We start from the raw sequence: 25929 nt of genomic DNA, 5'->3' as shown, positions 1-25929 counted from the left end.
ACTAGAGCAACTTCTTGGAAGTTAAAATAAAAACGACACAAATGTTCGCTCGCTGCGGTTGGTGAAAAAGGTGATCAGAGTGGAGATGAGGAGGAACTGAAGTAGGAATTTCACCTTTCCTGTCATTCACCGTGTTATGGGTATGTGAGATAGCATACCGTGTCACAATGATGGAAGTGAACCTCCACCCAATTTTTTTTACTAGGAAGTATACAGTAGATTGATGAATAAAAACAGAGTGGCTGTTTTAACCCTGCTCTGTACATGATCGACTCTATTATGGCCTTAGGGAGCAGCCATGGCTATCAACGACTACACATTCTTAAAACAGAATGCGGGTTGTAAGTTTTACCTTTCAATGTTATATCCATCCTCAGGATGAAAATACATATGAATAAATACATATCCTCAGTACAAACAATCCTTAAAGCTATGAAAGTGCAAAATATACGCTTTGTAGATCAATGTCTCAAATTCTAGCCATGGTTAATGTCTGGCTTCGTTCCTCTGTTTCTTTTTACTCCATCTTCCCATCTCTGGCCACCCAATCAACAGCAGACGAATGCTTGACACGTGACTCCCTCCCACCCAATCCCTCGCTGCATTTAAATTACCCCCCAAAAAGAAAAGAAAAACCGCTTGAATGCCAAGCCTAAATGTACACTGAGTATACCAAACTTTAGGAACACCTTCCTGATATTGAGTTGCACCCGGTTAAGCCCTCAGAACACCTTCAAATCGTCCGGGGACGGACTCTACAAGGTGTCGAAAGCGTTCCACAGGGATGCTGGCCCATGTTGACTCCAATGCTTCCCACAGTTGTGTCAAGTTGGCTGGATGTCCTTTGGGTGTTGGACCATTCTTGATACACACGGGAAAATGTTGAGCGTGAAAAACCCAGCAGCTGTGCAGTTTTTTGACACAAACCAGTGCGCCTGGCACCTACTACCATACCCTGTTCAAAGGCACATATTTTGTCTTGCCCATTCACCCTCTGAATGCCACACATACACAATCCATGTCTCAATTGTCTCAAGGCTTAAAAATCCTTCTTTAACCCGCCTCCTCCCCTTCAGCTAAACTGATTGAAGTGGATTTAAGAAGTGACATCAATAAGGGATCATGGCTTGTCATGATCATGTCATGGAAAGAGCATGTGTTCTTAATGTTTGTGTACTCAGTGCATATCCTTTTCCCTTTTCACATCAGCCCCATCCCAAAGCATGGGTGGCAGAGGCTGTAGTAAATCTCCTTTTCCAGAGTCTGAAGGTGGTTGTGGTGGTGGTGAGGGGGGATACCAAAAGAGGTCCAGGCCACTGAACTAACAACTGGACGCAGGGACGCCTTTGCCTCGTCTAGTTTGTTACAGTTTCAACTAAATCTCAATACTTCCCAGTTGAAAAGTGATAACTCTATGCCTTCAAGAGGCCAAAGTCATCTTCAATTTGTAGTGTCTTGGCTTTATAAAACTTATTCACAGCCAGTTGCCAACAAGTATTGTTTCTATGAAATGGAGAGCTTTTGACCAGATGTAAAAGTGCTCCTTCAACAGAGCACCAAGTATGAAATCCTCAAGTGGCAAGAGTGAAACTTAACGAAACGCTCTACAAAACACGGTCTGCGAATAACATTGCAACTCAGCTACAAGAACTTACAATTAATTCCAAATAGAAAGTCTGCATTTTAGAACTTGTATGTACGCTAAGCACGAAGATTGTTGTAGGGATGCTACTAAAAATGTAGCACATTGTGAAGCTAACGACTGAGATGTTATGTCAATGCGATTATGGGGGCCTTGTCTATTTGAAACCAAGGAGCTGGCCTCGTCTTTATATTCTTCTTCTGATCAGTATTGGGTTCACCTCGGAGTTCATGGAGCATAAATCTCAAAACCCTTGGTTTCCAAGGCAGTGAGAGATTGTATATGACAAAACAACATTCATCCACAGAATAACAAAATCAAAAAAACAAACAAAAAAAACAAATTCACAGCAGATACTGCTTAGTTGTAGACAAACTAAAGTTGCGAGTGTGCAATTTGTGTTGTATCAAATGAAGCGCCGTTGTCTATGCAGGCACTACGTCCACATTTGCATATCAGTGGCTTTTTCAGTTACTTAAGATATTAATAGCCCTTATATCCCAAATCCCTGTAAGAAACCTACAACGGTCTCTCACCATTGTAAGCGAGGAGAGAGACTGCGCCTCTCTCCACATGTTTCGTGATGGGAGTTAAAATGCTCTTAGTGGCTTCAACCAGATCTTGCAAATGTGGATTTAGGTAGAGCATACCAGACAGTTTGGAGGACCTGGTTGTGTGTTCCACTCAAAATGGTGGAAAGGTTTAAGCGTTCAGAGGATGAGGGGTTCCCCAAGGCTCTGTGTGGTTAATTGACTGGTTGGTTGTAGCAGTGGTTGTAGTACCAGACTCCAGTTGTGTGGCTAGGAACACGGGTGGACCGCGATGTTCTCCTGTCGGTCAGTTCCCCCGGTGGTGGGGAGGTCTGAAGATAGGCTGAGGGACGAGGTCTTGCTGGTCAGGCAGGACAAAACGCTGCTGGCCACACTGCCATCCAGCAGCACACAACTGGAACCGTTACAGCCCTCACTGCAGAGAATAAAAGGTCAGAGAGAAACAGAAAACATTATGAACCAAACATTTTGTATTATTGTACAGTACCAGTCAAAGGTTTGGACACACCTACTCATTCAAAAGGTTTTTATTTTTACTATTTTCTACATTGTAGAATAATAGCGAAGACATCAAAACTATGAAATAACACATATGGAATCATATAGTAACCAAAAAATGTGTTAAACAAATCTAAATATTTTATATTTGAGATTCTTCAAAGTAGCCACCCTTTGCCTTGATGACAGCTTTGCACACTCTTGGCATTCTCTCAACCAGCTTCATGAATGGAATGAAGAAAAACCCTTGAATGAGAAGGCTAAAACTTTTGACTGGTTGTGTCTGTGCAGCAAAGCTCCCCAACCTGACAGAGCTTGAGAGGATCTGCAGAGAAGAATGGGAGAAACTCCCCAAATACAGGTGTGCCAAACTTGTCATACCCAAAATAAAAAAAATAAAAACAGTTTTTGCCTTGTCATTATGGGGTATTGTGTGTAGATTGATGAGGGGGAAAAAAATATTTAATCCATTTGAGAATAAGGCTGTAACCTAACAAAATGAGCGGGGGGGGAAAAATCAAGGGGTCTGAATACTTTCTGAATGCACTATGCTTCCATTCATTTTTGGTAACAGGGACCTTCAGACGAGTCTTGTGGGAGTCCTAGAGCAAAACAACCGACATGTACTGTACGTGTTTGTGAGAGACTCACTTTTCCACAGAGGGGTCATATATTCGTGTGTAGCCCAAATTGTTCCGACGCTACAGACAGAAGTTGGCAGACCGGCAGAGAACACCATCGTGTTTGTGAGAGTCTCACCTTTCCACAGATTGGTCATAATAGTTTAGGCCAAACCGTTCAAATGCTACAGACGTTTTTGTGAGAAGACGGACTTTTGGGATGTCTCATGGTCTGACAGACACCGCTCTAGCTCTGCCACCTTTCACTGCAGATGCGGAAGTGCGACATTGGCGGATGCGATGGATTGAGACACATCCCATGCAAAAAACTGGTTCTAGCTTAAACTGACGGATTTTGATGGGGATTTTTTATTATTATTATGCTAATTAGATTTCAGTGGGGCCCCGGAAATCAACTCCAGGGGGTTACGGGAGATTTATGGGGCAAACTAAACGGGTCCTTACGGCACAGCAGTTGAAATAAACTACTACTAGTCTCCCAATGTGCGGTTTACCTGAGAACCAACGAGTGCTCCTCTCTCTGCATTTTGTTCTCAGTGGGCTTCAGCTTGTATGCCCCGCTCCCATCATGAGACACATGGTTCTCCTGCAAGGGGACAATGGCACCACTGTCAGTTCACCACAATAGTGACTGGGAGACTGAAAGCTTGTACGTTTTGGAGTCTACATCAATATTGTCTTGGTAGAAAAGCTTTGAGGCTGCACCTGTTCGGCTCGCTTGTGTTTCACTCTTTGTCTTATAAGTGGGGTAGCAGTAGGTGACATTAGCCCAGGGCTCCTACTGCCCTGCTCCTGTTCGCAAAGCCTTTTTAGAGATCAAAGCCCTCTCCTGCTTCAGTCTGTCGCTCTTTCTATCTATATTTGGCCATCTCTGTGCCCCCTTCTCTCTCTCACCAGGGCTATCTGGCGAGTCCTCTTGCCGATCTCCCTCTCCACATGGTGGAGCTCCAGGCTCAGCTGTTGGCTGGAGACGCTCCCCGACGACCACTCCCCCGGGCTGGGCTGGGCCGCCTGGGCAGTCTGCTTGTTGATCTGCCGATTGACCTGCTGGAGTTCCATCGTCAGCTGCTCCCTCTCCTGGACTGGCCTTTCACTGAGGTGGGCCTGAGGGGGCTGGGTGTACGGGGCAACACCCCATCCTGCACCGTTCCCATAGGGGTAGTCCGCTGTGGTGGACAACAAGAGCAGGTCAGACACTGACGAAATGGAGTAAACAGAGCAAAAAGCCTAAAAGGTGTGTATGTGTTCTCCCTGTACCTGTTGCAGCAGTGTGTTTGGGGCTGTTGGTCCCCTGTGAGGGGGTCACGGCCTGCCCTGGCCCGGCCATCTGGTAACCCGTCTTGGGGGTGCGGGAGATCACCCCGAAGCGCGACACGGTGGGCAGGGAGCCGAAGGGGATGATAGGGTCGTCGTCTCTGGCCTCGGCCGACCTGCGCTGGCCCTCTGCACCTTTCCCCTCAGTGTTCTACAAAACCCAGAGAGTTATTATGGTAACATTATAAGATGTTGCATAAAGAAAGTACAGACCCACTCCACTGAAACTGGAAAAACTGTAGTTGAAAGACTTTTGTGAGCTTAACCGTGTTCTGAATAAGTCACAGCACTATTTCTATAAGTGACCTTTGATCAGTCAACAAGGACAACCAATAGAATAGTAAAACGCAAGATAACCATCCGTCCAACAACAAAAATGAAACATGACATTTTGGCCCTATTACAAGAGATGAGCTTTTGGAAAATGTTTTGAGCTTGGTCGAGCTTAAGATATTCAGATCTTTAAAAAGTGGTCAAGCTTTACACCAAAACAAACAGAATGAGATTAGATATTGATTGATGACTCACCATCCTCTCCATGCTGTCTTTAGACTTCCCCTCCTTGCTGCCAATGTAGGAGCCAATGGTGTCACATGACCAAGGAGAGTACTGGCTAGCGTAGTCTGGCTCACGGTACTTTGCAAACACTTGGGAGTTCTCCATGTACTGCTGTTGCTGACACACACAAACACACATTATTATTAGCTAACTCTTCCTTTAAGTGACTAACTGCGGCGGTAGTACGTGGGGCGAGATGCCACTGCGTACTACCATAGAAACACTAGACGAGTGTAGCCTCTTACCTCCTGTGTGTAGTTGGACTCGTAGGTGTGTGGCAGCGTGGGCGAGGGGGAAAAGGGTGGGGGAGTGACCTGCTTCCTGTCCTCCAACTGGGCCATGATCTCCTGGCGTCGGCGGTGCAGGTAGTCCAGAGTGGGAGTGGGCTGGGGCCGACTGTAATCCTCCTGTACAACAGTACATGTGGACACCTTTACTGTAGTGCACTTTTTGCGGCGTTGGAAATACATTTTTTGCAGCGGATTTATCCTGGACTCTTCTGATTCATTCTTGACACTCCCGATATGTAAAATATATAAATATGTGTTTTTATTACGCACGCAAGACTGTATGCTAAATGGCATATCTTGTGATAATCGGCTGAGTCATGTCATTACTCAATCTGGATAACGCTGATGACTAAACTCCTAAAAAGTAATTGCATAGGTCTTTAGAGTTATGGATATTGTGATTTATAAAGAGCCTAGTACTGCAGACGTGTGCTTACCCGTGTGGCGTAGGGCCTCATGTGGCCGGGGTGGGGGCCAGTGGGCTGGTAACCTTCGGGAGGGTATCTTTCTCTGGAGGCCTCGTCCGCAGGCATGGAGGAGGGTTCCTCCCGGTGGGGATAGGTTTGTGGTGGTGGCGGCGGGTAGGAGGGGTGTCGACGGCCGTCGTAATGAGGGGGAGGTGGGTACCCATGGGGGTTGGCGTTGGAGAAGTGGGGACCCGAGGGCTGGGGGGGAGGGGGACACTCGTGCTCCTGTGGGTAGGTGCCGGGGTAGGGGGACTCCGGGTAGGTGGGCGTGGCCGGGTCGTTAGGGGGAGGGAGGTTCCGAACGTAGCGGGGCTGGGGAAGGTACTGGGAGGTCTGGTAGGGGTAGGAGGGGTTACCTGAGAGGACACAGAAGAGCGTGGCAACAGGATTGGTATTAGAAAAGCACAATAGAACCACACTGGGAGATTTACAAGTCTAATTGATCCAAGAGAGAAACACTTCCTTTCATCAGCAGATGCGTCATAAGCTTGAGATACATAGGAAATCACAGGAAAAAGAGTGGTCTGTTCTGCCTTACCTGGGGGGTACTGGGTGGACTCGTACTGCATGGCTGATGGTGGTGCCCTGGGCTCAGGGGGGTAGAAATGTTCACCCTGCTGTGAGGGATACATGGGGGGCCCCCTGGGCACTGGCTTGTGCATGGCCAGGTGGTCCACTGGCATCCTGGGGTAGGCCATGGACCGATTGGGCACGGGATCCAGTCTGGAAAAGACAGAGAATTTCAATGTGTGTGTGAGTACGTGTAACAGACGCTGTGTGTGTGTCCATCTACTCACAAGTCAGGGGGAGAGCCAGGGGCACTGTGGCTTCCCTGGGACTGGGGCTTCCGCATAATGGGCTCATAAGAGGGGTCGGCACCGCGGGAGATGAGCTGGGGCAGGGCGGAGCCTGTGACTGATGCCACCATGCCATTGGTCAGGCCCTTGTGGGCCAGCCCCTCCATCATCCCCACCTCCTCGGGCAATAGGCCCACCTCGTTGAGCTGCGTCAAGGATAGGCTGAGGGGCCGTCGGGCAGCCAGACGCTTGTTCATCTTACGATACCTTCAGAAAGAAGGAGAAATATGTGGTTAGTGAAGAGGTTGACACCTGTGTCTGGCCTAATGATTGTTATCACACTATCAGAGCGGATCTGTGCAATGAACAGTCAACGTCCCATTGACATCAATACACAATTCAAAGTTGAAAATCTGCCCAACGATCCCCATTGGGAGTGGCTCACGGTGGAATACTCACTTCTCTAGCTCGTCCTGAGAGTGGGCAAAGGTGCAGCTGGCTCCTCGAGGACAGCCCCCCTTCTGCTTCATGTCCCGACACATGTACGTCTTGTATTTACTGTGCTGGGGAGGCTGGGGAGGAGCCACCACAAGGGCATGTTAATAATGGAAAATACAAAAGGTGTTATTACTGTTAAGATCACAAACCAGCAGACAGTCATTGACTGCTATTATTAGCTTTAACAAGTATCAATCAATATTCAAACATTGGTCATATGCATTAGGCACCAAACAGAAGAAGAACACTGACAAACAGGAAGGGACTACCTGGACTTGTCTAATAAGAAAAACACTCCTTACGTTTTATGTTGCAAAACATTTCCCGTTGTGTGCCCTAATGAACACGACCCTGGTATTATCAATCATTTCAGCCCTATTCTACTGATATGCTTTGGGGGATTGAGCATCTAGATTCAGACCTGTTGCGTGTCGCTCCCCTTCTTGCTGTGGTTCTGGATGAAGTCCACCAGGCCGTGCACCACCGTTTTCACCGCCACCAAGCCCGTGTCCAGCAGCTCCCACGTGGGGGGTGGGGAGTCTAAGATGGAGGACAAGACGGGGTATTTTTTGGGGTCAAATGCATTATACTTGGAAGAGCACTGGGGACCCGGTCTAATAGGCCCTGTGAAAGTGATGACTTGCTTGCACAGCACAGTGTCGCTTACATTTTTAAAAACGCATACAATTTGGATTCCTTTTACTGATACATAACTTTTAAAGTGAGCGTGTTGAGGGCTTTTCACACTGCCGAGCCAAGCCAAACAAAACTGTACTGAGCGGACAGTGTGTACAGAAATGATCCGGGCCAGCACAGTTTGGTACGGGTCGGAACGATAGTTTGAAAAGGGTATTGATGTACTGTGAATGGACCAACCTGGGCTGGGGTCGATGTTGGCAAGCAGCTCCAGGTGTGGTCGCAGACGGTTCAGGTTGGCCGGGTCGCCTGTCCTCTGCAGGGCGATGGTCAGCTCCTGAACGCTCTGAGCAAACGACGCTGGTGTCTGCAACTGACACACACACAAAATCTCTGTTCAAATACACAGCAACACCACTAGGGCTCACATTTAAGTTACATCAAAATACACACACACTTCCTACGTACCTTGTCGATGATGGACTGCATGTGGGACTTGTGTGACTGGTCCCCGTAGAGCAGAGAGGACCACTGGTCAGGGGCGATGCGGAGGCCGCCCTCCATGGCGATCTGGACAATCTGGGAGTCATGTTCGCGCCGCAGTGCCTCGTATGTCCGGAACTCCTCCTTCAGCTGCATCAGGGACGAGTCCTCGTCTCGCTTGGTCACCTGAAGACACAGGGTGACAGACAGGACATCAGGGTTGTGTTCATTAGGCACCAATATGAAGAAAATGCACCGTTTTTTTTTTTACGGTTTCAGTTGTGTGCCCTAATACAGTAGGCCCTGTAGAGGAGCTGCACCACGTGGCCTATGCTGGTCTTAGAACCATGTTTAGGTGTATGTTTGTAGGTAGTCAGACCTACCTTAAAGCAGGAGGCCCTGTAGAGGAGCTGCACCACGTGGCCTATGCTGGTCTTAGAGGCCTGGGGGAAGCGTGGCTCTAACCTTTGGACCACAAACAGCACCAAGACCTTCCTGGACAGAGCGGAGCCGTCCTCTAGAGCCAGCAGGACCAGCTTCAGAGCCTCCTCCTGCATCGCTACAACAACACATGCATAATATTTTCACATGCTTCCGATAGCATTCATTTTCTCAGTCGTTCAGGGCAGATGCAATTGAAACACTGTCATTTGGGCCGTGTGTGTGTATGTGAATGAGTGGCTTGCTCGCTATTTTGCCCGCCTGTGCTTGCGCTTCTGTCTGTTTGTTACCTGGGCCGAGAAACTGGCAGCCCCTTGCCCTGACTGCAGCCCACAGGTTGGAGGAGAGCTGCTGGGGGTTCTGGTGCTGCAGAATGAGCTCAGTGACGGTGCGCTCCCCCAGGGACCTGGCCGCCCGCGTGGCCCTTACCCGGCCCTCCTCCTCCACCAACTGACAGTGCACCAGGGTCACCAGCTTCCTCTGCATGGGCCGACTCAGAGAGCTTTGTGCACCGCTGGTGCTCAACCCTACACCCGGAGAGAGAAGAAGAGGAGTGTGAGAGAGCGAGAGAGAGAGAGAGAGCCTGAGGTTGTATCCATAGCAACTTACAACCAGTGCAACAGTAAGGGAGGAATTGTGAAACAGTTAAATACACGAGGATCAAAGCAAATGGATAAGGATGAAAGGAAAGTGTGAGGCTGTGAGGAGGGGGAGAGAGAAGAAGCACCATTCAATAGACTTGGGCAATACACTGTTTATACCGTATGCCAAGCTATTCCGAAATACAGTGCTGTGAAAAATAATTCTCTATATTTTTCCGTATTTTTTTATACTGAATGCTATCAGATCTTCAACCAAAACCTAATATTAGATAAAGGGAACAGATAACAACAATTACATACTTATTTTATTTATTTCATAAACAAAAGTAATGCAACACCCAATTCCCCTGTGTGAAAAAGTAACTGCCCCCTTACACTCAAAAACTGGCTGTGCCACCTTTAGCTGCAATGACCCTTCCTGTAGTTGTTAAACGCTTCCTGTAGTTGTTAATCAGGCTCTGACGTCTCTTCCATGCAGAACTGCTTTAACTCAGCGACATTTGTGGGCTTTCAAGCATGAACTGCTCGTTTCAAGTCCTGCCACAACATCTCAATTGGGATTAGGTCTGGACTTTGACTAGGCGGTTCTGCATGCAAGAGTGGGCCTTCATTTCTCCACAGCGCTGTGAGAGACTGATCAACAACTACCGGAAATATTTGGTTGCAGTCATTGTAGATACATGTGGGACAACCAGTTAGAGTGTAACGGGGAAATTACTTTTTCCACATAGGGGGATTGGGTGTTGCATAACTTTATTAATTAAATAAGTATACATTATTTTGTTATTTGTAAACTCAGGTTCCCTTTATCCAAGGTCAGGTTTTGGTTGAAGATCTGATAGTATCACAAATAGAGAATCAGAAAGGAGGCAAATACTTCTTCACGGCACTAAACACTAGTGCACTAGAATAGAATGTGGATTGTCATGAGTGGATACAAAGGGAGAGTGGGTGAATCTGATGCTATTAAATATGATATGTTGAGAAATTAATGCAGGGTGAAAAGAAGCTTTCCCCATAATTAATGAGCCATGGTTGTGACGGTGAGCAGGATGAGGCGGTGTCTGACTGACCTCTGCTGTTGCTCAGTGGTTTCAGGTACAGAGCCAGCTCCTCCACACAATCACTGGCTTCCTCATAGTGGGCTATGTCCTCTGGCCCCGTCAGCAAGGTGGTAGGCTGCCGTTTGGGCACCTGGGGAGAGAAAACAGACACACCATGGTCACGACACACACGTTTAAATATAGTTTCCATGTCCATTGTGTGTGTGTGTGTGTGTGTGTGTGTGTGTGTGTGTGTGAGAGAGAGAGACACTGCATATAAACAGACTGAATTTAAGGGACAAAAAAAATTATACGCTATAGTAATGTTTTGATTAATAAAATGGTAAAGTGTACAACCATTTCAATGTGTGTATCCTAGTAGGCAGTAGGAACAAATCCTCTGATCAACCACTTGGTAGATGCAAGGTGGAGCATGTCTTGTCACAGGGCAAACCACACCAGTAATGGTGGTGCAGGGTTCAGACGTGATGAAAAAAAATCAAAATGGAGGATAGATGGTGTGATGGGGCCAAACATTCCTTCAGACCATTAAACAATCCGGAAGAGAAGCACTATCCTGCACACTTGCCTTCACAAACATCTGACACATGATCGAAAGAACAGTCTCTTGCAACTTGACACACAAGTGCAAATTACCACTGTCAAAAGAGTGGAGAGATGGAGGAATAGGGAGAGTTTCAACTAGAGGTCGGCCGATTAATGGTGGACACGCCTGGTCAAGCATCTATGCAGTATAAAACAGTGCAATGTAACAGCAATATTTAGACTTAGGGTTGCCACCCGTTCGATAAAATATGGAACGGTTCCGTATTTGACTGAAAGAAAAAACGTTTTGTTTTCGAAATGATAGTTTCCGAAGTTGACCCTATTAATGACCAAAGGCTCGTATTTCTGTGTTTATTATATTATAATTAAGTCTATGATTTGATATAGTAGTCTGACTGAGCGGTGGTAGACGGCAGCACGCTCGTAAGCCTTCATTCAAACAGCACTGTGTTTGCCAGCACCTCTTAGCAATGCTTGACTCACAGTGCTGTTTATGACTTCAAGCCTATCAACTCCTGAGATTAGGCTGGCAATACTAAAGTGCCTATTAGGACATCCAATAGTCAAAGGTATATGAAATACAAATGGTATAGAGAGAAATAGTCGACGCGTCATAATTCCTAATTCCTACAACCTAAAACTTCTTACCTGGGAATATTGAAGAACTGGGAACATTGAACCACAAGCTTTCATATGTTCTCAAGTTCTGAGCAAGGAACTTAAACATTAGCTTCTTTACATGGCATATATTGCACTTTTACTTTCTTCTCCAAAACTGTGTTTTTGCATTATTTAAACCAAATTGAGCGTGTTTCATTATTTATTTGAGACTAAATAAATAATATCTATGTATTATATTAAGTTCAAATAAAAGTGTTAATTCAGTATTGTTGTAATTGTCATTATTACAAATATATATTCATAATCATCATAATCGGTCGACCTCTAGTGTCAACCTGGTCTCAGAGTATTTTGTATTATTCTGTACGTAAATCCAATACATTCCATTTAGTATGATATATTACGTTTCGTATGGTATGTATTCATTTGTGTATGCCCATCACCAATTTGAAATATGTTAAATTACAAATCGTATTATGTTAGAAATTTGCAAAACGTATGATATGTTACGAATTCTAGCTAGTCGAATAACATTAGCTTGCTTGTTAACGTTAGCTTGGGTAGGGGTTAGGGTTAAGTTTAGGAATTTGGTTAAATGATTAAGGTTAGGGTTCGGTGAAGGGTTAGCTAAAAGGGTTAAGGTTAGGGAAAGGGTTAGCTAAAAGGGTTAAGGTTAGGGGAAGGGTTAGCTAAAATGGTTAAGGTCAGAGTTAGGGGAAGGATTAGCTAAAAGAGTTAAGGTTAACTAAAATGGTTAGGGGAAGGGTGAGCTAACATGCTAAGTAGTTGCAAAGTACCTAAAAAGTAGTAAGTAGTTGAAAAGTTGATAACTAGGTAATGGATCTCTCGCCAGAGAGTGAAGTTTCCGTGAGTGCGCTCCTCCTTGACCCTAGTGCCGGTGGAGAGATGGGTTCATGCCAGAGTATGTCAGCGGTTGGAAATCCTGCTCATCACTCATGGAGTGGTGCTTGTGCACCGCTCCACATCCTTTCCAACCACTCCGTTAAGAACCGCTCCATGCTCACAGGAAAATAAATGACGCTCCGAATTAGCTCCATTCATTAAAATCACAATTTAACCAACACCCATCTATTTCTGTGACTATCTGGACCTTTTGGTTTTTAAGTATTGACACCAATCATATGATTTGAAAGAAAAGTATTTGAATAAACATGAAACGGTAAATGTAAGAACTGCACAATATCAAATAAGCTAAATGTCATTAAAACAGCATATAAACACTAAATAGGTCAGGAGCCAGACAGGGAGCCTAAGAAAATTATTTTGGCTATATTATTTCAAGGCTATAGTCTACAAAGAAATACATTGTGAAGCATTTGTGGGTGAAACACTAGGCTGGTACAACATTTCGTTGTATTAAATCATCAGTCTAAATTGCGCATATAGGCTGTGACTTACTTAAAATGAAATACAAATTAAACGAAAGACGCCTTATTAGGCTCAGTGCCTTTGAATTCATTTTTAGAAACATGAGCATGGCCAGAGTCTGTGGCTTCAGGCTCATGCGATGGAGCCTGGAGATCAGATCAGTAGCGGAGAATATCCTCTCCACACTTGCATAGCCACTGGGGATGCTAAACACCCTTCGGGCCACTCTTGCCAGGATGAGTAAAATAACATTTTATTTATATTAGGTAGGTTTTCAGGCAAAACCTACCTTCAGGCAACCCAATCAAAATGGAAAGCTCCTTGAAAGTGGGGAATATTCCAAGCCTATTGGGCCAAAGTCAATTATTATATACGGTTGAAGTCAGAAGTTTACATACAGTAAGGTTGGAGTCATTAAAACTTGTTTTTCAACCACTACACACATTTCTTGTTAACAAACTATAGTTTTGGCAAGTCGGTTAGGACATCGACTTTGTGTATGACACAATACATTTTCCCAACAATTGTTTACAGACAGATTATTTCACTGTATCACAATTGCAGTGGGTCAGAAGTTAACATACACTAAGTTGACTGAGCTTTTAAACAGCTTGGAAAATTCCAGAAAATGATGTCATGGCTTTAAAAGGTTCAGAGAGACTAATTGACATCATTTGAGTCAATTGGGGGTGTACCTGTGGATGTATTTCAAGGCCTACCTTCAAACTCAGTGCCTCTTTGCTTGACATCATGGGAAAATCAAAAGAAATCAGCCAAGACCTCAGAAAAAAAATTGCAGACCTCCACAAGTCTGGTTCATCCTTGGGAGCAATTTCCAAACGCCTGAAGGTACCACGTTAATCTGTACAAACAATAGTACGCAAGTATAAACACCATGGGACCACACAGCCGTCATACCGCTCAGGAAGGAGACACGTTCTGTTCCCTAGAGATGAACGTACTTTGGTGCGAAAAGTGCAAATCAATCCCAGAACAACACAAGGACCTTGTGAAGATGCTGGAGGAAACAGGTACAAAAGTATCTATATCCACAGTAAAACAAGTCCTATATCGACATAACCTGAAAGGCCACTCAGCAAGAAAGAAGCCACTGCTCCAAAACCGCCATAAAAAAGCCAGACTACAGTTTGCAACCGCACATGGGGACAAAGATCATACCTTTTGGAGAAATGTCCTCTGGTCTGATGAAACAAAAATATAACTTTTTGGCTATAATGACCATCATTATGTTTGGAGGAAAAAGGGGGATGCTTGCAAGCCGAAGAACACCATCCCAACTGTGAAGCACGGGGGTGGCAGCATCATGTTGTGGAGGTGCTTTGCTGCAGAAGGGACTGGTGCACTTCACAAAATAGATGACATCATGAGGGAGGAAAATGATGTGGATATATTGAAGCAACATCTCAAGACATCAGTCAGGAAGTTAAAGCTTGGTCGCAAATGGGTCTTACAAATGAACAATGACCCCAAGCATACTTTCAAAGTTGTGGCAAAATGGCTTAAGGACAACAAAGTCAAGGTATTGGAGCAGCCATCGCAAAGCCCTGACCTCAAGCCTATAGAAAATGTGGGCAGAACTTAAAAAGCGTGTGCGAGCAAGGAGGCCTACAAACCTGACTCAGTTACACCAGCTCTGTCAGGAGGAATGAGCCAAAATTCACCCAACGTATTGTGGGAAGCTTGGGGAAGGCTACACGAAACGTTTGACCCAAGTTAAACAATTTAAAGGCTATGCTACCAAATACTAATTGAGTGTATGTAAACTTCTGACTCACTGGGAATGTGATGAAAGAAATAAAAGCTTAAATAAATAATTCTCTCAACTATTATGACATTTAACATTCTTAAAATAAAGTGGTGATCCTAACTGACCTAAGACAGGGGATTTTTACTAGGATTAAATGTCAGGAATTGTGAAAAACTGTGTTTAAATGTATTTGGCTAAGGTGTATGTAAACTTCAGACTTCAACTGTATGTGTGGAATTATTTTGATTCAGAATGGCCCTCCCAAAAAACAACATCCGTAGCTTGCTCTCGAATAGCAAATAGAGGTTACGTGCCTGGTAGGCTACACCGGTTGTAAAGCGGATTAAATGTGCTTAAATTTAAGAACTGAGCAATCAATAGCTGCACGAGACCTCTTTTAAACTGTGGCCAGTCAAACTGTTTTCTCACGCGACTGGGCTTATAAGAACACGTTTCACTAGGCTCTGTAGGCGTTGGGCTCTCCAACTCTGTTCCAGGAGCTCTACGCCTATGCTTAGAGTTATTTGGCCACTTTAGTTGTGATACGAACCTTATCAAAACATCTAGGCGTATGGGCTCGGCTACGTGATGCATTCAACTATTTAAACAGCGTGCGCTGTTTCTTACCACACACTGGGCATCATTGATAATATTCTCACCCATCAGACTATTCTCAATTTAATCTTGTCAATAAATATACTAAATATTGTGTGTGAAATTAGTTTTGATTTAGAATGGGCTATTATCATGCACCTGTCAGAACAGGGGCAGGGGGGAAAAAAGACATGTAATCCGTATGCACTTGAATAGGGAATGGATTACTCTTTTCCCGCAGGTAGTTTTCATGCCAGCCAGGTAGGCTACTCCAGTTGTAAGCAATGTGCTTAGTATTAGGAAAGTTTGAAAATAAATATAGTAGGCGTAGCCAATAGAAAGCTGATGGAATCTTCTTTTTAATAGAGGCCATCAACTCTGTTTTATCACACAATTGCATCACATAGCCTATAGAAATGTTGTGCAACATGGGCTTATAGGAACACTTATTTCATTCCATGCATCAACCAGCTATGCGGAGTTGGCTCTCGTTTTACAACAGGTGATCCCATCCCGCTCAAACTCAACGCCAGGGCTCTCATGAAGTGTTTGATTTGATTGCATTTGCATTGCTGTCAGAGTGATAAGAGGGACAATAGAGTGCTGAGTACCAGGCCATTAGTGACCGTCCGTTAGCAAGTTTGGTAGGCTACTAATGATGGTCATGACTCGGGACTTGCCAGTGTGGCACACCCTTTCCCTTTCTCCTTCCCCTCAATCCATCAGACCTCTGATGTTTGGCAGCTGTAAGAGGAGTCGTGCCGAGGGAGCAAATGAGTATCAGTGTTTGCTGAGTCATTGGGTTTGCCAAGGAAGAGGAACTCTGACACACACACACGTACGTCATCCCCCTCCCAACATGACATGCAGGTCTCCACCAAGCACTCCCAGCTGCAGGAAAGTTCTAGATCATAATCTCAGCAAACCCTTAACCAGCCGCAGTTGCTGGCTGCGCCTGTAGCTGCTCTCATTTTGAAATCCAAAAGCCCCTCTTCTATTTATAGATATCTGTTAATGTGTACACATTGTGTAGGCCTACTTCTAGTGAATTCATTCATATCCCGTGAGTACAAAGAGCAGGATCTGGACTGAGCACTGTGGAGAGTAGCAAAGGCAAGGAGTTAGCAGTAAGGCAGTGTTTTCTGTGTTACATAACATCGGTCACATACTACCTCTGCCAAAGCTATTTGGGCCATAATAACACGGTATTATACCTTGTCACATGGAGATAGTATGCTGAGTGCCTTCAACACAGGGAAAACCAGCACTTCACTTAAACACCCTATGGGAACTATTATTAACCGATGAGGAAGTGAGGCCAACTAGCATGCTGGTTGATTTATGAAACATATGGTGGCACACCCTTTTACCAGAGTTTTTTTTTTTTTAGCTACATCTCTTTTTGAAAAGTAATTGGACCCCAAACAAACAGCCTTCGAACTGGAGCTCAAAGGTTTGCTTTCAGTTTCTCTGCAAACTAGTGCAGTTTCATCCACACACACACACTCCCATTCTAAAAAGGCAAAATTTGCATTAAAAGGGGAAGGGGGTAAAACTTTTTCCAGTTTACTGCTGAGGGTGTAAGACTGCCTGTGTATTTGTTTTAGTTGAAGGGTAATACTTTTTAGCGTGTGTGTCTGGGTCAGTGTGTGTGTGTGCGCACGACATGTACAAGTGTCATTTAGTTCTCTTTCAGTCGACATCTCACTATTGGATACGCCCCTTGTGTCCTATTTGCAGAAACCTTATTCAAATCACTCCTAATAGGCCAATCAGAACTTTGTAGGCGTGAACCCCGCATATCTATATAGCATCCGCAATGCTCACGCAACCCGACTTCAACTGTATATTAGTAAGCTATGTGTAAAGACAAGATTAAATTAAGAATATATTATCAAGTGCTTGTCAAATTGTGAATGAGAGACTGATGAACTGTGTGCAGCATGCACAAGAAACAGAGCAGAGTGCATGCCTTTCATGGAACTTTTTTCAAATCATCATTAGACGCATCATGCAGAGCCTTAGAATGTATTAGAAATAGAAACATAGAGCCTAAGGTTTGTATCACAACTAAAGTTGCATGAATAACTCTAAACTAAGCATATATGAGGACCTGTTTCAAATGATCACTTTGTTAACTGCTCAACACAGAATAGCCGGATGTGAGCACTACTTTGGAAATCGTTTGGGGAAAATACTTTATTTTATTCAGCTATGTTCAATTGTATTCTTCTTACTATAAAAAAAGATAAAATAATGCCACTGGAATTATAAGCAAATATTGTCTGTTAAATGAACTAGTGCAGGCCAAAGCCATATGGCATAGCCAGATCAGGGCCTAACATAAGATAAACACGTTTAGCATTTAACGGTCAATTACCATGAGACCGGCAGTTTTTTTGCATCACAATTACCAGATGATCAAATGTCATGACAGCTACAGCCATAAGTACCACAAGTGAAACCTAGAGGAACCTTTGACCACAACATCGGTGGGCTGATATCTAAAAATCAGATTGGCTGCCTCACAGTGTGCCGAGTCCCAGCCACGCGCTACGTTATCCTGCTTCAGGATCCATGTCAGCCTTCCACCTTTCATGTGTGCACTCTCTCCTTGCCCTTCCTTCTCGGTTGTGGTCTCTCTGGCCATCTCTCCTTCTCAGAGATTAATCTTTGTGACATTGTGACTAACAGTAGTTCTTCCTGTATCCCTTCGAATGCGTCACAGTAGCTAAATAAAACAACCGCTGGGGACAGTAAACATCTCATGACAGTTATTGTCCCTCATGTGCAACATTGGTTGAGTTATGAAAACACAGCCACATGTTTTTTTTGCCTAACCAGCAGCAAGCTAGTATCATGTTTCTGATAAAATCTCACAAATATGAAACAGTGGTATTGTAATGAGCAGTGGGGATTCACTGACCGTTTGTGCGTGACAGCTATTGATACATCAAACAGATATCATCTTGCAGAAACTGATAGCATGTGATAGATACTTCCTTTTTGTGGCCCTGAAAGGCAAACTGATAAATGGTTTTGACAATGTTCGGCTTCAATTTGTACAGGAAAAAAACTGACACAGTGCATTCAGAAAGTATTCAAACCCCTTGACTTTTTCCACATTTTGTTACATTATAGCCTTATTCTGAAATGTATATTTTTTTTATCCTCAAATCTACACACAATAGCCCATAATGGAAAAAGCCAAAACAGGTTTTTAGAAACTTTGGTCAAAAACCCCCAGAAATACCTCATTTACATAACGGTTCAAATCCTTTGCTATGAGACTCGAAATTGAGCTCAGGCGCATCCTGGTACCATTGATCATTCTTGAGCTGTTTCTACAAGTTGATTGGAGTCCACCTGTGGTAAATACAATTGACTGGACATGATTTGGAAAGGCACACACGTCTATACAAAAGGGCCCACAGTTGACAGTGCATGGCAGAGCAAAAACCAAGCCATGAGGTCGAAGGAATTGTCCGTAGAGCTCAGAGACAGGATTGTGACGAGGCACAGATCTGGGGAAGGGTAACAAAACATTTCTACAGCATTGAAGGTCCCCAAGAAAACAGTGGCCTCCATCTTTCTTAAATGGAAGAAGTTTGGAACCACCAAGACTCTTCCTAGAGATGGCGGCCCGGCCAAACTGAGCAATCGGGGGAGAAGGTCCTTGGTCAAGGCGGTTACCAAAAACCAGATGGTCACTGACAGAGCTCCAGAGTTCCTCTGTGGGGATGGGAGGACCTTCCAGAAGGACAACCATCTCTGCAGCACTCCATCAATCAGGCCTTTATGGTAGAATGGGCAGACGGAAGCTACTCCTCAGTAAAAGGCACATGACAGCCCGCTAGGAGTTTGCCAAAAGGCACCTAAAGGACTCTCAGACCATGAGAAACAATATTCTCTGGTCTGATGAAACCAAGATTGAACTCTTTGGCCTGAATGCCAAGCGTCACATCTGGAGGAAACCTGGCACCATCCCTACGGGGAAGCATGGTGGTGGCAGCATCATGCTGTGGGGATGTTTTTCAGCGGCAGGGACTAGTCAGGATTGAGGGAAAGATGAAAGGAGCAAAGTACAGAGAGATCCTTGATGAAAATCTGCTCCAGAGAGCTCAGGACCTGACTGGGGCAAAGGTTCAACTTCCAACAGGACAACAACCCTAAGCACACAGCCAAGACAATGCAGGAGTGGCTTCGGGACAAGTCTCTGAATGTCCTTGAGTGGCCCAGGCAGAGCCCGGACTTGAACCCAATCTAATATCTCTGGAGAGACCTGAAAATAGCTGTGCAGCGATGCTCCCCATCCAACCTGACAGAGCTTTAGAGGATCTGCAGAGAAGAATGGGAGAAACTCCCCAAATACAGGTGTGCCAACCTTGTAGCGTCATACTCAAGAAGACTCAAGTCTGTAACCGCTGTCAAAGCTGCTTCAAAGTACTGAGTAAAGGGTCTGAATACTTAAGTAAATGTTATATCAGTTCAGTTTTTGCAAAAAAATCTGAACCTGTTTTTGCTTTGTCATTATGGGGTATTGTGTGTAGATTGATGAGGGGAAAAAACAATTTCATCAATTTTAGAATAAGGCTGTAATGTAACAAAATGTGGAAAAGGTCAAGAGGTCTGAATACTTTCCGAATGCACTGTAGCTCTCCCACAAGACTCAAAATATGAACCCTTTAAGACTTAGGTACAACAGCCAGAATAAGATAAAGACAAGTGAAAGTTATTTTGTCTCTAAATGTAATGGGAAAATTGCATTGACTGGCAGAATAAATCTGGCCCAATCCAGAATCGGGTAAATTGCTACTACACAACACCACTATACCTGACGCAAGACAAATGAAAGACACCAAATTCCCAAACCAGATATTTTGTTTGTCAGTCATCACCAGTCCATGTATGAGCATAAACAATTGAGTACCGTTCCCACGCTACATTAACATAACCTACATTCACCTCACCAAGTGATACACAAACTGTCATTAGGAGAATAGGGGAGAGAATAAGGGGAGCAATTGTCCAATGCAAATGTGGGGTACTGTCCCAACAGTAACAATATTCATAATCTTATGAACGTGACATTGAGTGAGTACCTAGCCTACCATCTCATCTGAGTAGTACCTACCTAGCCTCTCACCCGAGTAGCACCTACCCTAGCCTGTCTCACCTGATTAGTACCCGAGTAGTACCTACCTAGCCTAGCATCTCATCTAAGTAGCACATACCTAGCCTAGACTATGTCTCACCTGTCCTCCCACCAGCTGCAGTAGGGCAGTGTTGACAGGCAGCAGCTCGATGTCGGAAGCGATGGCCGTCTGGTCGAAGGGGCAGGCCTTGCGGTGCAGCTTGTTCAGGCACATCTTGCAGACGGTGTGTCCACAGCCCAGACTGATGGGCTTGCGGACGCTCTCCTCGAACAGCTGGGTGCAGATGGGACACAGCAGGAATTCTGTCCATTGCGGCGCTTGTACAGGCATTGTAACCCACAGAGGTCACTAGGGGAAGCACGATGGCTTCGACAAACGCCTTCCCTTTCAAATAAAAAGGTAGATCCTTCGGTGTGTTGGTGCGTTGCCACGTAGGGTGCGTTTTCTTTTCGAAAACAAAGTGATGCAAAAGATCTGACAAATTCCACTGGAATCAAAAACTCTTCTAAACATCAATTTTCTTCTAAATGTTCAGACATCATGAACATTCAGTACGTGGTATGACCTGAAAAGACAAGAGAGAGAACAGTCAACTGCATACACCAAACCCAAAGAGCAAACAGATTAATCCTGTGGGAAGAAAAAACATCCAAATTTGCTTAACTACCTAACTATGCTATGACCAGCTAAAAGCAACAATGGTGCAGCAGATTCACCTGTCTGCCCTTTCAGTAAAGGACAAAACCAGCAGGACGTCAATGAGACTCCCCTGTTGTCTTCACTGAGGTCTGGGAGCGTTGGGGTATCCCCCAGCAGCAGTCATGTTCACTAAATGCCAGCAGGCTGATGAGTTACTTACAGTGGCTATTTTAAGACCGTTCCTCTGTCCAATAAAAAGCGCTCATCTGAAAACAGGAAGTTTGGGGCTTCAATGGGGAGAGACTGCTTCTTGTTGCTGTATACGAACAGGTTACCGTAAGTGAATAGCCACATTTCAGCTGCAAAAGTGAAACCCTAGGCTAGATGTTATACCATTATTGGTGCGTAACGAGTGGAAAGAAACATAATTTCGACTGTCTCATCGCATACCAAAGGGAGTTTCACATGATTAATATTAGGTAAACCTTATGCAACGTGAGCATGACTATCCGGAAACAACCAAACGGTTCACTCCAATAAAACATTGTCTTTATGTAATCACGTGCCGAACTATGATTCACTTCACAAGCATGTCTGAGCCTGTAGACAAAAAAACACTTCTGCTGCTATGTTGCTGTGACCCATCAACTCCTCTTTTCCACTAGAAATGATTTGAATATCAAGATAGACACCAATACAAAAGTCTGCTGTGTAAACCTCTCTTATACAAGCAGTGCTCTCAAACGCACCGAAACAAGACAACCCAACCAAAATAAGACTCACCACAAGAAGGTATGGATGATATGACGAAAATGCATCTGTTGCAACATGAGTGGACAGACAGAGAGGCTAAATCACTTCTTAGTTTGTTGCGGATTTCCAGAGTATAAGATAGTCTACTCCATGATGCTGGTACTGGTTAGCTAGTCTGCAGAGATAGAAACACTATGCGCCTAGTGTTGCCACTTTCTCACCTGACATGTGACTACAATGAGGAAGAGGTTCTCAGTTGATTTATGCTCCCGGAAGCAAAAACAAACCAAACAAAATAGTCATTAGAGTTTGCCTAAAGCCTGCACTTATCCTTGTATCTGATTCAAGATGGACGTGTGTAACATTCAAATGATCTCTTTTGTTCAAATACGTGCCCGTGCCACCGCCGGCCCGTCACTAAGGCATAATTTGGTCTTGTGGCCAGTGTCAAAAAAGTCACAACCGATGTCTTCGACCTGAACAAGGATTCCACAGGATGAAAATAGCCAGAGGTGTACTCAGTGGGTGAGTTACCAATCAGAGTAGGGCTGTGGCGAAGGTAGCAACATACGCCACATGAAATAGGAGCAGGAAACACCCTCATGGTGATGCTGAGGTGAGTGGCCCAGGATGTGAGAGTGTGTTAAGCCTGGGAATTGGCTGTAACAGGTGACAACGGAACAACAGGGGCTTTTCCTCAGTCAGTGTTTGACAGACAGCGGGAGAGTACCCTTTTATAAATTCAACTACATACTAATCTACACCGAGAAGAGAAATATTCCTATGTGTTTCTGGGAAGGCTGATAGACATTGAGGTCACTGCCTGGGACTGCTCTGGTTCCACTCAAAATGCAGTAGCAGAAGGCCATCTGTTATTTCCTGTAATACTTCTGGACAAAACAAAATGGTGTAATAGGTAGGCTATGTCTGCATGTGATCTAACAACACAAGACCTAACAGATAAGTGAATGCAGTGCAGCCTTGTCCATAAACTACTTGAAATAGAGCAATTGAAGGAAAGGGGATACCTAGTCAGTTGCACAACTGAATCCGTTCAACCGAAATGTGTGTGTGGGGGGGCTGCCTTAAATCGACATCATCGGCGCACAGGGAGCAGTTGTTGTTGGGGGTTAACTGCCTTGCTCAAGTGCAGAACCCCAGATTTGTCCACCTTTCCGGCTCAGGGATTCGAAACAGCAAACTTTCGGTTACTGGCCTAACACTCTTAACCGCTAGGCTACCTGCCGCCCTTTGAGGTCAACTTCCACACAAATCTTCCGTTGACATCAACAGTTAGGTTTCCATCCTATATGCAACAGATTATCATGCAAATATTATAAAGTCCACTTTATTTTTTAATATGCACATTTTCCCACTAGAGGTTTGTTTCCACCAAGCTGACCTGCTGCGGATACAAGGCTGTGTGATGACGTAAAGTTAGTACACATTTAAAAAATGAATAAAAAACAAATGCAATGCGTTTCTATAGCATTTTTCACTATATCGATGGTTTTGTCACACAAACTGTTACAATAAATGGCAAACTTGTCCAATCTGGTTTTCACGTAGGCAACAGTTCGCTGATAAAGTGGACACTGGATAGGTTAGGTTATACGATGAGTTGGATAAGAGCAAGATCATGTGTATTTGTTAATTGGCAGCTAAGCACTGATCATCATGTTACTAGCATACAAATTAACACCCTTGATATTTATTGGAAACGAGCATCAAGCTCATCACCGTGCACTTTCACCACCCTTTGAAGTTCATTATTATCTGTAGCATCTGTAGCCTAATAAACTGGGCATGCTTTTTCAAGTCGTAGTGGGAGGACCACACAACATAGCACTGCGTGACTGCAAATTTACCTCAACATGGTTATTCTATCAACAATTGTGCAGAAAATCGCTTCCACCACAATTTGTCACATAATTCAGTTTACGGACACAAAAAGATCCCACCATGTCGAACGAACAAATAGGCTGTCAACATTTATACAATTGTATCGACACTTCCTGATTCCATCTCCGTGGGCGTAATTTGTTGCTGGTATGACTTTACTCACATAAGTAAACTGGACATTGGAAACGTGGTTACTGTAAGATCAGGCACAATAGTTTGAATTACGTGGACCTCTTTCGTCTTTCACCCTCATCGCAGACTGATGCGACACATCCTGCAGTGACTTCTAGCCTAGACAAAATACAGCCTCTGTCTTAGCTATGACTCCTTCACCAAAGTGAGGTTACAATTACATGACTAAATTTACACCCAACTCCCCCTGACCGTCTGGCTGTTATAGCCTGGCCTACATACTGTGTGGTTACATTTCACACAGTATTTAGGCCAGACCCTTTTACTCACATCTAACTTACACAATTGTGCATGTTCAAAATGCCATGTAAATCATGATGTGAAACTGACAGTTTAATGTTGACTAGCTATCCTAATTGCTGGTCCCTTTATAACATTCCCTTTATAGCCAATTTCAACTAGACAGGCTACCGGTGTAGAACTCTGTGATTTGCTATCCGGCTGACTTTATTCTATCAGTCCCAAACAAAGTCAAGTAAGGCCTAGGCCTAAATCATAGTGGAAACTGTGGCCACTGCAGACATGCAGTCATGATGAGGATGCAGATGCAAACACTCACAGCTAGCAAGCCATTTTTTTGCCATGACTCATAATAGCTAACACTAAGGAACTGCATATACAGTCTTACACAACCACTACTCACAGGCCTATTAATTACCCTACACTAAATTAATTCAATCCAGACCAGTATCTGTGATGCATTTTACAATTTTATCATCAAAGCCACAATTTTTCCTGAATATGTAAAAAGCACTAGAAGTAACAAGTAGTTGCATTTTTGTTTTGTTTCACTGTTCACTCTGGTTATGCGGTTGGGATATTTGAATACAACAACCTGGGAACTCAGTTTGAATAGCATGGGCACTTACTCTGTTTTCCACTTTCACAGCAGTAAGATCAAATGTTGTTAAGTTGTTAGGCCTCTGAAAAGGTATTAGTTAAAAGCATTTAAACATAGCAAGCAAATATATCACTACGGTGCAATGGAAACAATGCAAGAGTAGCTAGCTAGTTACTGAGTTACTTCAAAGTAGGCTAGTTAACGTTACTAGCTAGCTAAAAAGGTACCCATCGCAACATTTGGCAAAAGCCCATATAACCTATCTATTTGACTAGTTATAACGCTGTGTCTATCTAGCCCGTTCGATCTAGTTAGCTTTAGCAGAAATACTAGCTACAGAGAACTTGCTAAGGGTAGGTAGTAATGCAAATTAAGTGGACACATGTAAACGTTAGCTAGGATAGCTAACTAACGTAGCTAAGTTACGAGCAAGCTAACGTTAACGTATTGACACAGCCAACCAGTTAGGTAGCTAGCTAGTAATCACAAATACAAATAAAATTTGTATTTTATATAATCCATGCACCTAAGGTCCTCAATAAACCATGAAAAATATCTAGCTCGACAGCTAGATTGGACGGCTAGCCCGGTTAATTAGCTAACGTTAGCTTAGCTGCTAGCATAGCTAGACGTAAATTTGCCGCAAAAATAAAACATGTCGAACATAAACCTTAGCTAGCCAACGTTAGCTGTTTATAGCTAATGTAGTCCCACCGGCAGAATATACTTACAATTTCCAATAAAATGCCATCAATCTTCAGCTGTTTCTATGATAATATTGTTGTATTTCCTCGATGTAGCTGGAGCCTGGCAGTAACGAGCAAGCTAGTTACTATCTTTTAGGTAGGGTGTGTGTCAGACAGCACACAGAACAGTTAGGAAAGGTGCAAGACCTGAGAAAAAAATAGTAACACATAGGCAGGTTACTATAACACAATTTCTAAAAGGAAAAGGTTGCACATTTGCTTTACTCTAATTTACATAATAAAAACATTTGCACATGCATATCACTTTTGTTGTACAGAATATTTTGCTGGAAGTTGCAC

The 25929-nt window shown here is 44.1% G+C and overlaps 1 protein-coding gene across 1 annotated transcript; it reads right to left on the bottom strand.

Annotated features, from left to right (window-relative positions):
• Nucleotides 1-1081: 1081 nt before the first annotated feature.
• On the bottom strand, nucleotides 1082-21115 carry LOC120054655 (roquin-1-like). The gene is made up of 17 exons (XM_039002180.1): nucleotides 20656-21115; nucleotides 10492-10612; nucleotides 9107-9343; nucleotides 8759-8934; nucleotides 8361-8561; nucleotides 8133-8265; nucleotides 7678-7796; nucleotides 7218-7330; nucleotides 6759-7025; nucleotides 6500-6684; nucleotides 5932-6317; nucleotides 5450-5611; nucleotides 5175-5321; nucleotides 4590-4797; nucleotides 4227-4498; nucleotides 3827-3918; nucleotides 1082-2608 (listed from the first exon to the last, which is right to left on the bottom strand). The coding sequence occupies exons 1-17, from the start codon at nucleotides 20884-20886 to the stop codon at nucleotides 2443-2445; spliced, it is 3216 nt and encodes a 1071-aa protein (XP_038858108.1). The 5' UTR covers nucleotides 20887-21115; the 3' UTR covers nucleotides 1082-2442.
• Nucleotides 21116-25929: the final 4814 nt, after the last annotated feature.

The sequence above is a fragment of the Salvelinus namaycush genome, chromosome 10, assembly GCF_016432855.1.
Source record: "Salvelinus namaycush isolate Seneca chromosome 10, SaNama_1.0, whole genome shotgun sequence".
Classification (NCBI taxonomy): domain Eukaryota; kingdom Metazoa; phylum Chordata; class Actinopteri; order Salmoniformes; family Salmonidae; genus Salvelinus; species Salvelinus namaycush.
The sequence above is the reverse complement of the archived record's forward strand: the minus strand, read 5'-3'. Positions and strand labels throughout refer to the sequence as shown.